At 36.2% G+C, this 18,346-nt stretch overlaps 1 protein-coding gene across 13 annotated transcripts in view; it reads right to left on the bottom strand.

Annotated features, from left to right (window-relative positions):
• The window catches only part of DMD (dystrophin), a 1,276,803-nt gene that overhangs the window by 284,694 nt on the left and 973,763 nt on the right, over positions 1-18,346 (bottom strand). For all 13 annotated transcript variants that reach the window (XM_080377714.1, XM_080377711.1, XM_080377709.1 and 10 more), the window contains one exon: positions 18,210-18,327. In XM_080377714.1, the coding sequence (XP_080233840.1) occupies positions 18,210-18,327 (118 nt within the window). The remainder of the gene's footprint in view (positions 1-18,209; positions 18,328-18,346) is intronic.

Raw genomic sequence — 18,346 nt, 5'->3', positions numbered from 1 at the left:
TTTGAGTGTTTCAATTTACTTATGCCTTGCAACAATGATCATGATGAAAAGACACATTGAGCCTGAAATCTAGCCAATACTGAAAAATGACTTATGAATACTTTCATATTTTTGAAAAAATCTCACAAATCTTAAGGATTTTTCCCCACTCTCCTTTGTAGCAATATGAAACACCCAATGCCTTGGGGGTTAAAAAAAAAAGAAGAGTAACCAAGATCTTAATTCTTACAGTAGGTACCGAGTAGCCTTTAAACATTATGGATGTACAGATTGGTAAATGGTGTGAAAGCATAAAGAAAAAAATTTACATCCTTTGCCAACTGTAACACCTTCAATTGTGAATGGTAGGTATACCAGGTTAACAAATTGGTGGGTGAGGTCGTTGTACCGCATTCACAAAGTCTTGCTACAGAGCTGGAGGCAGCCCTCTGAAAGTGGTTTGCACAGTCACAGGACAGCCAGCACATTGCTTGATATGACAGTGCATGTTCCAGCCAGCACCACAGGTAGAAGACGGGAAGACACAGCAGTAGGCAGAGCTACACCGAGTACCTAGAGACTGTAATATTAGGAAATACTGAAAACATAAAAGTTGTAGATTTTTGGGAGGGACACTTAAAAAAAGCCCAAGTCCAACATTGCCATTGGTTGCTCTGGAAGCATACTACCTCAGCTTCAAAGTTGTTAATACAGGATTTTTTCCAGCCATATGCTATCCTGAAATTTACTCCTACATATCCCTAGAGATTACTCCTACATCTCTGCAGAGTTTAAGTCTTTTACAAAGTTGTTTTTGAAGATAAGCGCACATTTTAACCTTCATCTCTGAATAGTTCATCAGGTTGGATTAATTTCTGTTGGAGTTACAGCCCCATAATTCTTTGAATATTCTGGATAGCTAATTGTTATGTATTTCATCTTACTTGATATGCTTCTAACTAACCTACACATTTATTCATATAAAATTTAGTTTAACTAAACTTTTGTGACTGTATATAACACTAGTTTTTCCAATCCTAAAATTTGTAAGTGTGTCTTACTGAACAGTGAGTGGGCTTTCTGAGAAGCATGGTGGAGAAACTAGAAGATAAGGATTTAAACAGAAAGATACTGGATTAGTGCACCTTTTTTACACTTTTCCCTTTCTTCCACTAAACAATATGATTTTCCACGATAGGGATAAACAAATTATGAAGAAGAAGAAGAGATGTTTTTCATAGGGCTACAAGACCATTCTGAAGGTACAACAACAATGCACTACAGACAAGGCTTTCTGATGCATTCCAATTTTGGCTCAGTTTTCTGTAAACCATGAGTGGAATCAGTTAAAACATTGCAACATCACTTAAGCTTTGTCTTATCTTGTGGTTACCTTGCTTTTTATTATTGTATTGTTCTAAGTAAATAAACCTAAAGAAACTTCTTTTTTTCCCCCTAAGAAAAGGATTTAGTTAATTTGTCAATTATTTCTTGCCAAAAGTGCTCTACCTTCTCTTCTGCTGCCTTCCAGAACATGATGTGTCTGACTGAAGCCTTAGTCTTCAAGATGGATCACTTTAATAAAGTCTGTCATACAACATCCCTTGACAAAAGAGTGCCGGCTCTGTTCTTGTGGACAATTGTGAATCTGTGAGAGACCAGTCTAGGGAGAACATCTGGATAGTAGATGCAGAGTCAAATGACAATAAGTTTCAAACTTTTCTTTTTTAAATGCCTGAACTACTTAGGGAGTTACAGGAACGTTACAACATCTAAGTTTCTGCCTGTAGGCCATCCTTACAGAGTGCAGCTGGATAAAACAGAGAGCATGACAGGGAACAGTTGGAGCCAGCCTACCCAGATAGTAATTTATGTTTCGTCTGTCCTTCTTTATCTCTTCTTGTAAATCAGTATTTCTCTTAACCTTTTTCAGAGGCTTATAAAAGTCATACTTCTTAAAAAATTACCTTAGAAAGTTATGGCAACACTTTAACTAAATATGGAAAAACACTAATAGCATGTCATCTAAGACATTTTATGTATCCCTTAGATAGGCAGTAATGTGATGAGAGGATTTAGCCAATAAACCCAAAATTAATGGTGGGATGGCAACTTAGAATACCTAGCTTAATGTGAGTTCTGTCATTTATGCCAGTAAAATGTCAGATTGAGCTTTTATGCATCATTAATCAATTAAGGTTTTTATAGAAAGATTATTCCTTATCATGTATGTATCATAATATATATGAACAGATTTTTTTAAAAAAAAACTATGGCTTACAAAAAAACTAGGCAAAACAGAAACACAAATGAAGCTGTATATAAACAAGTGAATGAATAATACCTGGGAAGAAGGAAAGAACTGTTTTGCAATATCCTAATTTCTAGAATCAGATAAGAAGTGTTACAAGGGAAACCAGGAAGAAGCAGCATTCACAGCCTTCAATTGCCTTTCTGGGGTGATGGAGAGCAATGAAAAAGTACTCAAAAGACCTTTCAAGGCATGAAAGCCCTGGGAAAAAGAATGTTACCTTCCTTGGCTTCTCAGAGGCTAAGGACAGACAATGGCAGAGATTTCAACAGATGTAAAATGTTTTTAAAAAACACACACATTTATAATCTCATTTTGTACTTTGATATTTTTGTGGGGTAATTATATCCAACTATTGCAACTCTATGTTTTAATTTACTTTTTTTTTTTTTTTTTTCACTAGGGTAAGCCTATTTTTCTTTTATCTAAAAATCACTTCCATATGATCAAACTAATGAAGGTCATTCTGTCCCTTTGGAAGTGTCAGATCAAACGAAATGAACTGAAAACTGTCAAGTGGTTTCTGCTAAGCATCAAGTGAATAATTCTTCAACACTGTTAAGTATGCTTTATACCTTGCTATATGGAGTGGGAGTTAGAGACCAGACTAGGATGATGATAGTACATCTAAAGAAATCTGTTTCTTATAACAAGGAAGAAGCAGATTGCATGACTGAGCACTGAGAAGGGCATGCAAGAGCTTATTTAGAAAACTGGTCCTTCAGAAAACACTCACTAGTTTGTGAATGTATTATAAAAGTATTTATGCGTGTATCTTTTGTCATGTCTCAAATTTTAAGTTCCCATGATCATTTTTTCACAAAGTGAAAAAGGGAACAGATCATCATATGCAGGATGTGGAAGAACATTTACCTTGCATTTTAGTATGTTATACAATCTGTAAAATTTTTATGTGAGATAGGTAACAAATATAAGTGTAATTTTACTAGAAACCTGCAGAAACAAATAAACATATTTATATGCATATAAAAACAGGTATTGACTAGGGAGATGGATAGACATATTAGGGAATGAACTTCTGATACCTCTCTATTGCCATCAGAGCCTTAAGAAGTGGAGCAGGACATTTCTGGAAAAATGGACCGCTGGTCCCACTGCTCAGGCAGGATGCAGAGTCAGCAGTGACCCTTCCATGACCCCAGGAGCAGGATGCATATGGACAAGCCACCAGAAGTTAATGGATTTTTTTTTCTTCTGCAAAGACTCCCATATATGGATGATACTAAAATACAACTTTGTAGTAACGTTGTACTAACTGAAGAAACAGATGGTTCCCTTGCTGGAACGATTTAATAATCTTTCAAAATGTTTGTTTTATTAATTTTCCTTTGTTGTATGTAGAAAATAACTACTGCATTACTGAATTTAGCTACTTGCTTAAATATCCGTCATATAATTACGAAGACTTACATTAGATTTAGAAACAATACTTAGATTGAAGGAAGGCACCGAAACATAAGCCACAGGATCAGGACTAACCTGAATAACTAGATGAGTGACTATGTAAGTAATTCAATTGTTTCAGTTTTAAATTTAGTAAAAAGTTTTCAAAGAACTTAATAGGAAAAAATCATTAATTTATGTCTTTTCTTAGGAATGTGAGGATTAATTAAAAGTGCCTAGGTATTTCGGTATTTCAGTATTTCAGTATCTTTGTTCAAATGGCATTAACATTTTTCCTAGGATTTTGGTTATTTAAGGCATCAGAAGGAACATAATTTATAATTATGAATCTAATTTCTATTCATGGATTATAGCTTTTGTAATAATCTACCTACCTACAAAATACTTTAGATTTTTTTTTTTTTTTTCAGAAGGAATATGACTTGTCTGTGCTTGTATTTCAAAATGGGACATTAAATGAATTAGTGAAATGATTTTCTACTTTCTCTGAACATAAACAAGAACGTTAATAGCATTATTAAAGTACATCAGCTTTCATATACTAATGCTTTCATAGACTTCTGTACTTACTGATGCAAAAACATAATGGTAGGTCTAGCAGTTTAAGTCCCGAAATATGTGAAACTCATTACCTACCTAATGAAGTATACAGGCAATGAATTTCATAATTCTTATTACCACATAACTTTGTGTTTCCATCATACATTCATGTTTACACTGCATATTTTTAATGTCATCAGCCCACTAGCTCCTACTGAGTTTAGGCTGAGACTTGCTTTTCAAATGTATATGCATTTGTTAATCTGTTCATTGATCTCCTTTGGTTTTGATTGAATAGATCCAGCTCTAAATGTATAGGCAAGACTGTGGGAGATCTTAAGAGTACCAAAATATCTAGAAAATTAGAATAGACTTTGGAATTCTGCAAATGTGTCAATATCAGGCTCCAAGTTACTGAAGCAAAGTTTTGCATACTGTTTATGTTTCTATTTTCTTCTTCAAGAAGCAAAATAATTTCCTCAGGAGAACCTTCAAACCTCACAGAAGCCATAAATTCAAAATTCAAAGACTGCAACTGGCTGTGATTCATTTTACAATGGATAAACAGCAAATCTCTTCCTTCTGTTATTTGACATTAAATATTATATGAGCTGTCAAAATAACATCGTCTAACGCCTAAGCTTCTGTTTTCTTTAACTCTCCAAGTCCAAATCCTTACCACTGTAGTACGTACTAATTAAGCTGCATCAGCAAGGGTAAACTGCCACACTTTGTAAAATGGTCAGTAAGCAACACAGCCGTTCCCATTTGTTGGTCTTAACTTTGAGACCAACTGCTGGGCTACAATTGCTCTCCAGGGTATTCCATGACTCGGAATTATGAGCACAGGCTGTTGTGAATCTTTTGCTTTGCCTCTTTTGACAATGCCAAATTTGCACAGTGATTCAACTCCTGTGCCACCACAGCATGTGCCTCTCCCTGGAGCTCAGCTGGGAGGTGACTCTAGAGCTTCATTCACTCACCTACACAAACAGTCACAGAAAGCGGAGTGCTGGCAGCAATACTTAGGTTACCTCAATGGATAAACCATAAAAAAATCACACATGCAGCAGAAAAAAATACAGTAGGCCAAACCTGAACTTTGTAGCTTTTACTTTTATTTTTGCCTTTGAAAGCAAAGATAAATTCCAAATGAGTGAGAACTGATTTCAAAGCAAAGAATACAAAATTTGTTTCTTTTAAAAATATTTTTATGATCGACTTTAAGCATAAGTTTTGGGGATTTTATATCTGAACTGAATTAACTTAAATAATTTGTTTCTTTATAACAGAAACAGAAAACTGTATAAAGGTGTTTTATTTGCAGATTACCAATTTCATAATCACAGAATGCTTTGAGTTGGAAGAGACCTTAAAGATCACCTAGTCCAACCTCCCTGCCATGGGCAGGGAGGTCCAATCTGATCTTGACACTTCCAATGATGGGGCATTCACAACCTCTCTGGGTGACCTGTTCCAGTCTCTCATCACCCTCATCATAAAGAATTTTTTCTTTCTATCTAATCAAAATCTACCCTACTGCAGTTTAAAATTATTGCCCCTTGTCCTGTCACTGTGGGCCCTGATAAAAAGACTGCACATCTCTTACAGTATGCTTTTATGGATTTTTTTTTTCTTTTTTTAATGAGCACTCTACTTATGTGGCCAAGTAGTATTGGGGCCTTGTTGATATGAAAAGGAAAGAAATAGTTAAATTTCACACTAAAAATGACCTTATACACTTCCAAGTAAATACCCAACAGAGTCAATTCAGGAAGTATCATGCATTGTAGAAAAAATGTTTCTTCTGAAATTTCCAAATCATTCGTTTTGACCATTCTCTGTGTAGCTATACTACTACAAATTTATTATTTTTAACTAAGCACTGATTAGAAAATGAAGGGCTTATCATAAAAATGCTGATACCTGAACTACTAAAGGAGTGTAGCTTTGCAAGTATAAGTGCATATAGGGAAAAAAATATTACTTTAAAAAAAAAAAAAATTATATGTCTAGTTCTCAAAGTCACATGAAATGGGTCCCAAGCTATGGAGCCTGGCATTACATACATATGTATCTGTTTCATCATAACTGGAGATACAGAAATTTTAAAAAGCTAAGAAACAAAAAACAGAACAAACCCAAAAAACCCCCAATGTATTTGTCACCTTAGTGCAATATTTTAGCTGACTACTAAAAGAAAAAAGATATATTACACCAATCTTGAAAAAAGGAAAAGACATGATAACTTGTCTTTTACTGTGGTTTTGGTTTAAGAAGGGGTTGGGTTTGTTTTGGGGTGTTTTGTTTTGTTTTAATCAGACATCTATGCTGCTTTGTCCATGTTCTCTTTGGTACTCAAACACAGATCATAACATCCATGAGACTCATGACGCACCAAATGGATTATACTTAATCAACTTTAGACAAACCAACACACTTCAAAAACACTATTCTGATATGGCTGAACTCAGCAAATTTTGACCTGCATAGGTTTAGACTTGACATCAGAAACACTCCTTTACCGAGAGGGTACACAAACACTGGAACAGGTTTTCTAGGGACATGGTTGATGCCTCATGCCTGTCAGTGTTTAAGAGGCTTTTGGACAATGCCCTTAACAACATGATTTAGCTTGGTCAGTCACGAAGTGGCCAGACAGTTGTGACTAGATGGATCATTGTAGGTCCATTCCAGCTGAAAGAGGCTGTTCTATTCTATGCTATATTTTACTATAGAGCTCAACATTTTGATTGCAAGGAAATACATAAAATGGAGCAAAGAAAAAATATCCAATAAACAAATTAAACCAGTACTGTTGCCATCCTATAATGCTGCAGTGAAGAGAGCCATGTATCAAAAGTGCAAACATTCAGAAAGACTAATAATAATAGTGGAAATGTAAGTAATATTCTGCAAAATTATTATATCTCTTCATCTGAAATATTGCACTTATTTCTACACTTAAAAAGATAAAGAAGACATAAACACAGCCCAACACTTTTAGGCAAAACTTCCATGGCATAGGTGTATCTTCTACTGTACTCAGGTTCCCATCCAGTTAAAATATAATGAAATAAAAGCTTTTCTAAATATTCTGTTTCAGGTTCTAAGTTCTACCAAGCCCAGATGCCACCACTTTCTAATCATGTATAAGACTGTTCAACATCTATTCTCCTTTGCTGTTACTCAGCTAGGGGGTTCACTGATACGTCATTTTCTCACCTATCACATAATAGACCTGCTGATAAAAAGATGAAATATGAGTATCCAATCTCCAGAACCTTTATGCTATTTCCCTTTCCCTCCCTTTTTGGCATGACAAAAGCTGACAAACATATGAGCATTACTATCCACTAAACATAGATTGAAAAGCATCAGAGCCGCCCTTTTCATATGCTTATTATCCTGAAAACAGTAATAAAATTAAATTATTTAAATTATCTATAGTGTTTCATGAGTCACTATAATGATGATTTGGTATATAACAAAATGAAACCACCAGCTTGTGCAACCACCCCCCAAAGTCTTAGGACCTCTCTCACACAGGTTAAGCCAGTATTTACTCAGCAAAGGAGATCTGGGCTGTGCAAAACACTCCTTTTGTTACTGGTTTAGTCCCAATTCAAGCAAAACTAAACCCATGAGAAATTTATATTGAGGATTGCCGAAGTAAAATCCATAGGCGAAACACACTGCAGCATGCTTAACTAGATTGTCTGAGAACTGCAGGTTCCAATATATGTTCTTTCTGTATTGCATTCATTTTTAGAAAAAGAGGTGGGACACAATGTAAACCAAAACATGCATTTGCCTGATATCGGTGCTTATGTGGCATCTAAATTTAGCTCGTAATCTCTGCAGAGAAGGACCTTTGTTTCCTGTTTGTTCTGTAATTACTGCAGAAAATTATGGTCTGGTATAGACGAATATATACTGTTCTGACACAGTTTTCAAAATAACTGTGGACATTAAATGTTGCCCATCAAACTCTGGATGAAATGTCAGTGGACAAGTAATTTGGTAACGTTCTGAAAACTATTTCTGAGCAATTTCTTTTTCGTTATTGCCATTTATTTTCATTTTGACTAATTTGTCTCAACACAGCTAGCATAGCTCTTCTGTTTGTATCATCACAGATAAAAATACATTTCTGCTTCTAGTCAAATTTCCAACGTTCTGTGCATTCTACTATTTCTAATACAGCACTGCCCTGAAACACTGTTGAGAACAGTGAAAGACAGGTATGTCACATTGAAAGAAAACAGCAAAGAAACTAGTCTTCTGAACACATATGGCAGACAAAGGCTGGTGGATAAGATATATTATCCCACCTTATCTAGGTAAAGAATTAACCATATGAAATTGAAAGACTTTTCTGGAATTATGAAGTCTGTAGCAGATCAAGACATTAAATAGAGGTCATTCACACCTGTGATGATACAAGTTTGCTCTTACTGTATTTTCATTGATCCTGAAAGGCAAAAAAAAACTTGACCATGGGCATAAGGAGTAACTTAGTGCTTATTTGTCATGGGATTCCCATTAGGAAGAAAAATGGAGAATGGCAGGTATTCCTCAGATGCAATCATATATTTGCAAAGAAGGAATAAAAAAAAAATCCTGCTTGCTTTGTTGTGATAGACCACCTTACCAGTAGGCTGCCTCATTCTTTGCAAGCAGTCCCTCTCTACTTACCATCACACATATGAGGGTTTCTCTTGATATCCTGGCACTTTTTGTTACCCTTATATTGCCTTTTCTTTTGCCGATTAAAATTACAGATGCAACTAAATTTACCTCTACTTGAAGTGTTTATATTATCTTTTGGGTTCCAGGTCCTGTTCCAGCTTGTTCCCCAACTTTGTCTCCAAGGACAAAGCATTTCCATCACATTCAAAGCAATCTGTGACTTCTCACTGACAAAAGTCACCCTGTGTGGGTAGTTATCAGAGCACAGCACCTTCAACGCTAACAGCAACATCCCTCTTGGTTCTCTCTGAGATGTTTCTGGTGTGCAGTGCTGGAAGAACAAGCAGTGTTTCCAAGCAGAAAACAGATAGTGGGAAGCACAGACCTGCTCCATTTCTGCTGCTGCAAGCAGCTGGAGGTTTATTAAACTTAAGAATTCCGAAATATCTCAAATGGTATCTGAGAAGCTGATAAGAACAAGTCTAAGAGCAGTAGTTAACATCTAAAAATAAAGACTACTATTAGGCTATCTTTTTCCCCAGATCTCACACATTACAATCACAAAAGTAATGGGAGACTTTCTGTACAATGCCGTGAGAACACCAACAACACTTCTGATTAGGCCTGTGTAACCATCTCTAAATCCGATACAGCGCTACTGCATCACCTACTACAGACAGAACCCTGGTCTGAGCTGTGACAGCAATTTCCAACAAGTCCTAGCAAGAGGGCAAGAGGGGGGGAAGCAGGAGGGCATAGCCAGAGTGAAAGACGAGTACAATGACATGGTGCAAACAGAACAAGGGAAAAGGCAACACAGAAATCAGTTACACAGATTAATGTAAAGCAGCATTTTCCATATGGGGGACAGGGAAAGAGAGAAAATGGAGGAAACACAGGAAGGCAGATGAAAAGAGCTCTAGGAGTCCTCGTGATCTTCAGGATCACGTGGGATCACTTCAGAGCCAGTGAGCTCCTCCCACAGCCTTCTCTTCTGCAGGCTAATCGGGCCCAGCTCTCCCAGCCTTTCCACCAGAGGGAGATGCCCCAGGCCCCTCATCACCTTTGCAGCCCTCCCCTGGACCCTCTCCAGCAGTTCCCTGTCTCTCTTGAACTGGGGAGCCCAGCACTGGACACAGCACTCCAGATGGAGCCTCACCAGGGCAGAGCAGAGGGCAGGATCATCTCCTTCGACCTGCTGGCCGTGCTCCTCCTAATGCACCCCAGGATCCCATTGGCCACCTTGGCCACCAGGGCACACTGCTGGCTCATGGGCAACTTGCTGTCCAGCAGGACTCCCAAGTCCTCCACAGAGCTGCCTTCCATCCAGCAGGTCAGCCCCCAGCCTGTGCTGGTGCATGGGGGGGTTGTTCCTCCTGGAACGGTTCCTGGCAACTTCTGTACTTTAGGGATTTTCTACCAGATGAAACACGTATGAAAATCTCACAATTCCCGAAAGTGCTAACCATCCATTAAATTCTGTCATCTTGCCCAAATCTAAAAACAAATGCAAAATCCAAATTAAAATTACTGTTTAATCCATTCTGACAAAAGATATATTCAGATATATCAAGTCCACTAATAAAGAATGTCAGAATTGCAATGTCAACGTTCACAAAGAGAATGCCTGCAAAAAGTAAATCCCAGCAAATATTAAAAAGAAAAAGATGGCTAAAATCCATGCAATTTAATATTTTTTAAAAAAAGTAATTTTTTGGTGCTTGTATAAGGTGACTGAACATCTACATTTAAAACTTCAATTAAAATAAAATTAGTAATTAAAGTTATTATCTAAAAATATTGAAACTCTATATAAAGAGAGAGAATACTAGGATGATAATTAGGCTTTTTGGGGGTAAATGGGATGTTTTTGTTAAGAATTGAGCTTTATAACTCCCTTAAAGAAAAAAGGGAATGCACCCAAACCATATGATGCAATACTTTTGAAACTATCAGACTACAAACATATGAAGTGGTGCTAGTATTTTGCAAAAAAATGGAAAATTCCTATATAAAAAATAAAATCAAATCAAATTTAAAAATCCATGATTTTGACCAGCTACACAATCACAGATTTTAAGGTTAGGCAGTAACTTTATTGATTGACCAAATGGACATTATATAAACACTGTAATAATATTTCACCAGTAGATAAGGAATAAAAATTGCTTAATAAAAATATTTCTTTAACATTGAAAAATAATTCTTAAAATATAGAATATTGATACAGTTATACATAATGGGCAGTGGTTTAGCCCTTTTTTCACTTTTGGAACCTAATAATTTTGGATATTTACTTGCAAAGGAGGTGAACCACAAGTATGGTATAAGTGGTATAAATATTTTTAATGGCAAATTATTAACACTAGTCCTTTAACATAAAAAATTGACTGCATATATCTGGTATCACTCAAAGAGAAAAAAAAAAATGTTTCTGATTATCTGGCCACTACACACAAGTCAATGGAACATTCTTCTACCACTGACAAGATGTAAGTCAAACCTCTTCAGCATTTATTATTTTCAGATTTTAAAATGTTTTATATACGTGTTAATTATCTTTTGTAAAATGAGATTGGATCCAATTTTGCAATCCAATGTAAATAAAACCAGATTTATTGCTATAACACTATAAATAGGAAACCTCACATTAGATACTTGAAAACTCTAAATAACTCAGCGCTTGCTTTCCTGAAGAAATGGAAATTCTTGGCAGTTTTAGTCAGGTAAATGTTTCAAAAAATTATGTTAACACTTCTCTAATCATTTAAGATACAGAAGGTATCCTGAGAATCTTAAATAGGCTTGAATTTTCTTGGTACTATAAATCAGAAGAATTTTTTTGTCTGTATCCTGACTGATCAACTCTGTTGACCAACAGAGGTTATAAAAAGACGCAAAGCAGATTCAGACACCAGCTGTCCCACAAAGCCATACCAAGTCCTTCCCTAGGCTAAAGTAGGAAGTTTGTTCTCCTTCTGCCAAGTGATAGTATGTCCAAAATTTTTCAACCAGTTAACTTCACATACCCATGGCTACATCATACAAAAATGTGCAACCTGTTAGTTTGAACCATCCTTCTACCAAACCATGCTTTCCTCATTCAGGGTGTGTTGGTTGTTTTGTTGTTTGGTTGTTTGATTTTACCTTTCTGGACCTAGTTGAAATTATTTAAAGGTATTTTAAAAGGCTTTATTTCCTATCACTCTTTCTGAAAAGACTCTCCTTGCAGCACAGCCTTACACTTCTCACTGTATTCTATCTTTGCAGTTCGCAAGATCACAATTAGCTGAGAGTACACATCATGTTTTCCTGATGAGGGATTTGGTCAAGCCATTCTGCTGTCCTAGCCTTTTGGGAAGCTAGACGACAAAATTTTATAAACACTAATGATTTGGGCAAAATTAAGTGCCTCTATCCAATACACCACAGACTGATTTCTAGGAACATAAATCTTAGGAGAACGTTCTTATTTATCTAGAAGTACCTGGTTTAGAAGTAGCCAGCTACATTCCACCTGAATTACCACACAACACAATTATCTAATTCTCTTCACGGGATTGAGAAGGTAAGTGAGCAAGCCACCAACAATGATATCACTTAACACACTTAGCAGCTCTGGGGCTACCGAAAAATCTGTGCCACTTTTACTCATGAATATCAACAGAAATGAAAGAAGGTCACCTTGCAGTCTCACTGCCTTTTTGGGAGCACTATGACACCTTAAGTAGGCAGCTTAGATCTTGCCCTTTGTCCACTGAGCCATATGTTTCTAGTATATATAGCCTGTAATTCCCCAATCATTCAGACATTTCTGGGGCATGGTATTTCCCATTCATAAAGGGGAAGCATTCCAAAATAACTTCTTATTCCTTCTTACAATGTCCCATAACTTTCTTACAAATCCTGCAGCAGCAAATCTGTTCCAAGGAACTGGTTTCAAATGAGGTACTCAGTAACATGCTATACCTTTCAGAACTCTAGTTTTATCTTGTTATTGATGTTTCTTTAACTACAAATGGTTTATACCTTCCTACATTTCCACGGCACAGAGTTGTCATAGGAAAACCAAGGTTTCAGCTGTAAAGAGGTACATCAAGGTGATTAATAAACTTTACATCTTTATGGCACAGGAAAGCTATAACTCAGGTTCTTGAGAAGTTCTTGAAACACATGGAATCCAGACAATAGAATACTGGGGTTTATGCAATAATTCAGCTTGAAAATACTAGCAAGATAACTGGGAAAACTGTATACAAGTACAATTTTCTTACATTTTTCTTTTACAGTCCTGGAAACAAGGAGTTTTACTACTGGATAACAAATTCCAGATTGTATGAATTACTTTTTTCAAGCGGTAAACTCTGTATTTGTGTTCAATAGGACTAAGAGAAAACCACATTGATGGCAGTACAATGGAGACGGCTATTTTATTAAGATGTTGAGAACAGTACAGCTGTAATTCACTATGGAGTTGCTATATACTTTGTCATGGAAGTGATGACAAGTTGATGATTTTGCCATAAAACTGTCAAATACAGCAATCTATTCAATAAAGGCATTTTTATGGAGTGGCACAGAGACACTCAGACTCTTTCAGATTCAGATTCAAGCAGAGCTCTCCTAACAACCAATTATAACATAGCATTTTTTTTTCTCCAAGAAGACCCCCAAACAAACTAAAAACAAACCACAAAACCAAAATAAGTCTTCTGAAGATATCTTCTATAAATTATTCATACATTGGTGGACTTAAAAACTGCAAAATAAAATATCAGAAGGAATCATTTGGTCCCAATGTTTAATTCTTAATCAAAATAGTTGTCATTGAAATACTTATATCTATTGCTATTATTTATGTATTTAATGTAATCAAACTTAATTAACCTCTCAAGTGATATTTTGAGAGTTCAGTACATTTCACACAATCGCTGAAGAAAGATGTGTGTTACTTTGCCTTCTTATAATCTTGAAAGGGAGATTCTTTGGTCACTAAGAGATTATTTCTTCATAGAGTTCTATAAACATTCATTTTCATACCTCCTCTATCACTTACACAGCCAGAAACAACATTACAAGATTGGGATGTAAATTACTAGCAAAGTAAAACTGCAGAAAGGTTAACTACTGTTATCGTTTGCATGTGTGTGAACACAGCAGTAAGAAGGCCTGCTGTTTAAAGTTTCTTACATTTACAGGATCCAGCAAGACCTGACATAGCCTTTGTAATTACTTTGGTATTTCTAATTCTAAGACTGCAAATTTGGTTTTATTATCTCTCAGTATATTTCTATATTGACTTGTTAGTGGCTTTATGTATTCTATACATAGGAACTGATGAAAAATAAAAGGAATTTTCAAAGTTTAATTACTATATTGTATTCAAAGTTCCTTATAAATTCATTCCATTTAAAGAAACAACATTTTCATCAGCAGTAAAGCAAAGTGTTTTGGAGCTGTGATGCATTATGTAGAGAAAAACATTACTGTGCAGCATATGGTTCAGTCAGAATAGAATGCTTTATCAAGGGCATTCAAAGAGCAGAGAGGAATCTTGCTTTTCCCCGCAAGTTTTCCTCTAAAAGTAATTGTTATACTTATGTATTCTCTAATGTATAAGTTGTAAGCAAACTATGATTTACGTGGAATAAACAGAGATTTAAATATAACATTGTGTAAATGTAACGCAAGTTTTACTTTATAGAGCAGAGTTCTTTATATGTAGTATAACTCCTGTAATTTCACACAGGTAATGAAGTAAGGGGGGGGAAAAAAGTTTCAAATGAAATAATTCAATTGTATGAGCTTATTTTTAATTTCTGTTTTTATTTCCTAAAATCTTAAAAAAGGCACTAATGATTCCTGAATATAATTCAAAGTTAGACTTTAATGAGCATAATATACATATTTCTGCAAGCAGAATGACTTATGAGTTCCTACTGTTAGTGCAGAAGTCAGAACCTTCAGGGTTTTAATTCCAGTTGATGGCACGCTGACACATCCTGTGACCAAGAATGTATGACGAGTAGCTGTCTTGTAGAGTAGCTACGAGTCTCATTTAGGACTTAGAATATATTTGTTCAGTGATATTGGCCAGATGATTGTGTTGGGTTTTTTTACTAGCACCTTAATAGCAAAAGGCAATGAACAACATATCTGTACGAATTAGCTCCTCTTTTCAGCTTTTTACTTCTGAGAGTGTGAGATCCCATGCTGCAGCCTGGGGAGAGGCAGCGCACTAGGTGTAGTCAAGTCTATCAGCTCCTACGTGACAGACCAGTGCAGCACAGCCCTGCGCTCCCTTTCCTTCAGGATGGGCTCCGAAGCATTTGGCACCTGGTAGTGTGACATTATGGAAGGCTTCATGTGAGATTGGTACACAGCTGCTGCAGAGGAGCATGAACGACACCATGCTGATGCTCAGGTCATGAAACTGCATAGAATGAATGAATACTTATAACTTCTAAGACATAACCATGGCAACCTATTTGTATTCATGAAGAGGGGAAAAAAATCACAGGACATTGGAAAGAGTCTGTGGGTGAGGTAGGCAGGGAGGACTTGTAGCAGTATTCTGGTGCAAAGTCCAAGTATAATGGAGGGGATGCTCTCTAGGGCTGTGGGGAAAGCGCACCCTTAGCAGCTAGAGCAGGTTCTCTGGTCCAGGGTTCAGCTCTCGCTGCGAGCATGATTCCTGGGGATAGACTTGGGGACAACACGCTGGTGCAGTAGGCTGGGCTCAGTATGTGCTGGACTGCAAGGCAAAACTGCACTAGGTGAGAGCACTGTACAGCACAGCAAACTTCAGAGTAGCTGTGTTAAACAGCACGCAGTTAGAGCACGCCAGCTGTGCTGGGGATAGGAAGAGTCTTCCTATGTTCAGGACAGTATAGCACTGTGAAGGGAGGGGTGAACTACCCCTACAGTAGCTGCAGCCAGAACAAGTGTATCCTGTCTATACAGGTGTTTACCAGGCCTAAATCTAACCAGAGAAATCTCCATCTTCTTCATGCAACATACGGGGGGTGGTGGGGTGGTGGTGGGAATTATGCCACTAAAAATCAAAAGAACAATGGTAGTTAGGAAGTACTTTAGATGACAGTATGCCACATTTGGCATATATTCAGAAAAACCTTATGTGTCACTTTGTAAAGTTCTAGCATTATTTTTTTTCCCCTGGAAATATCATGATCTCCTTAAAATTCAAAAGCAATAAATACTTCTTGAATAGTGTTTAGTACAACCTACAACTGCATAAATACAAACTAACTAAGCATGAAAAAAACTCAATAAATCTAGTTTGCTGCCTCAGAAGACTGGATCAAAAATGGCCCTGATCATACTTTATCTCCCCCAAGTGCAGAAACACAGACCCTGTGTATTTCTGACAATAAATATTCTGTTTACTTTAAAACTATGTCATTGTTAACAACAGGATGATGTTAGAAAATGCTACACTACAACAAGATGTACTTGAAAGAACATGAAGGAACATGACCTCTATCTACTGCATCATAAGTTGCACTTCTGCAGACAAGGATATTGAAAGTATTAACATAGAAAATTAATGCTAAATCACAGCAAAAACTAATCTTGTATACCTTAAGTTCAAAACCAACTAATCATTTTGGGAATTCTTAAAGATAAAAACTAAGAAATCATCTCATAAAATATATTCACTATACTGCTAGCCATAGATGCAAGCTGTAATATAGTTGGGTTACCACATACTCATTCATGATTTACAGTCTGATAGCTTGCTTTCCTTTTTTTTTTTTACTTTATGAGAAAGAAGCATTTAATCTCTCTTAGAAGGCAATTTCACTTAAAGTGAAGTGCAGTTTTCCAACAGAACAAAATTTAGTCATGCATACAATTCACATGAGGGCAGATAAGAATTATACTTGCATTTCACATAAAGTCTACAACTCTTATCTTCAGAAGACTCTTTTCAGAATTAAAAATGAAAACATACTAGAAAATACCAGTAGGATTACTACATATGTTGGCTTTGAATAAGCACTGTAAAGTTAAGGTATATGTACACACTTAATCTGAATTCAACTAAGTACATAGTTCCAAAATTAATTTGCATGTCAAACAGGAACAGGAGCTTAAGTAATATATAAGCACTACCATTTCTTCTCAAACTTCAAATAAAACAAATAGTTTTTCTGTGTCTTAGTAATATGTTTCAAGGCCAGGAAGAGAATAACAATTAAACAATATGATTTTACATAGGATGTAGTCTAAATAATATCTGTTTGTGCTACTAACTACAATACAGTTCAAACATGCAATGTGATTTTAGCTTATTATGGAAAGTACTATACCTGATGAAATAATAATAAAAAAGGAGGTAATAAATAAATAAATACACATCTACTTTTATTTATTGGGATAAGCAAGTTTAACCTATGTACACCTTCAGAGTCATCAGTTTCAGGGAACAATCCCTGGTTTCCAGGCCAAGATGTACGGAACAGTTTGTATCCACATAAAGTGAATTGACTGTGTCCACATGCAAACCATTTGGCTTGGGTCTTCTCTAAGCACTACAGGAGACCTCTAGGACCATAAGAAGTTATTTTTTTGTAGTTTTCAGTCCTGAGTACTCAATAACTGAAGATATATAAAAGGCCACCACAAAGGCCTGCTTTTATAACATGACCTTGACAGTGTGTTTTATCTATAGTGAAGAGCATAAGGAAGTGACAAGACTAAGTCTTCAGTAGAATTCTAAAGTGTAATTTACTAATTTTTCCACCTTAGACACAGCTAGTTGGTTAATTCTGGAAAGGGAAACCAGAACTGAAGAACTACTACAGACTAATACAGAGCATTGTCAGACTTGTGCATCAACTGAGAGGAGATGAAAGAGGCTGTGGCTGTACTATGAGGGATGGAATTGAAAACATCTTACAAGCCTATGGCTGCACTCTGTGATTTCTTCTTTTCCACCTTGTTTAAGAATAAATGTATTTCTTTATCTATAGTGATCATACACCAGATTTTCTACAATATGCTTCCCCTATAAAGACAAGCAATATGAAATTAAGGTGAAAAATGTGAAATATATGATCAATGACTTTCACTTACATTTCTTCTATATGCAATTTGGAAAATCTGTGAGAACTCTCTCCTGATGGAACTCTCCCTCATGGCAAAGACATAAAGTGTCTGAAAAATGCTATGCTCATCAAGTATTACAAGATTTTCCATATTTGCTGAAACATCATATGATAGCAGAATCACCACTTACTGCGGTCAGTAATTATTGTTCTGGCCTCTTGATTGCTTGTCTTGTTTTTTAGATTTTGTGCTGCAGTTATTAGTTCATCCAGCTGGGGACGTCTTTGCTCCAGATCCTGTAGTATTGCCTAGTTACACACAAGTACA

This window comes from Falco punctatus (assembly GCF_963210335.1).
Source record: "Falco punctatus genome assembly, chromosome: 2".
Taxonomy (NCBI): Eukaryota; Metazoa; Chordata; class Aves; order Falconiformes; family Falconidae; genus Falco; species Falco punctatus.
Note: the sequence above shows the minus strand (reverse complement) of the source record. Positions and strands in the feature narration are given on the sequence as shown.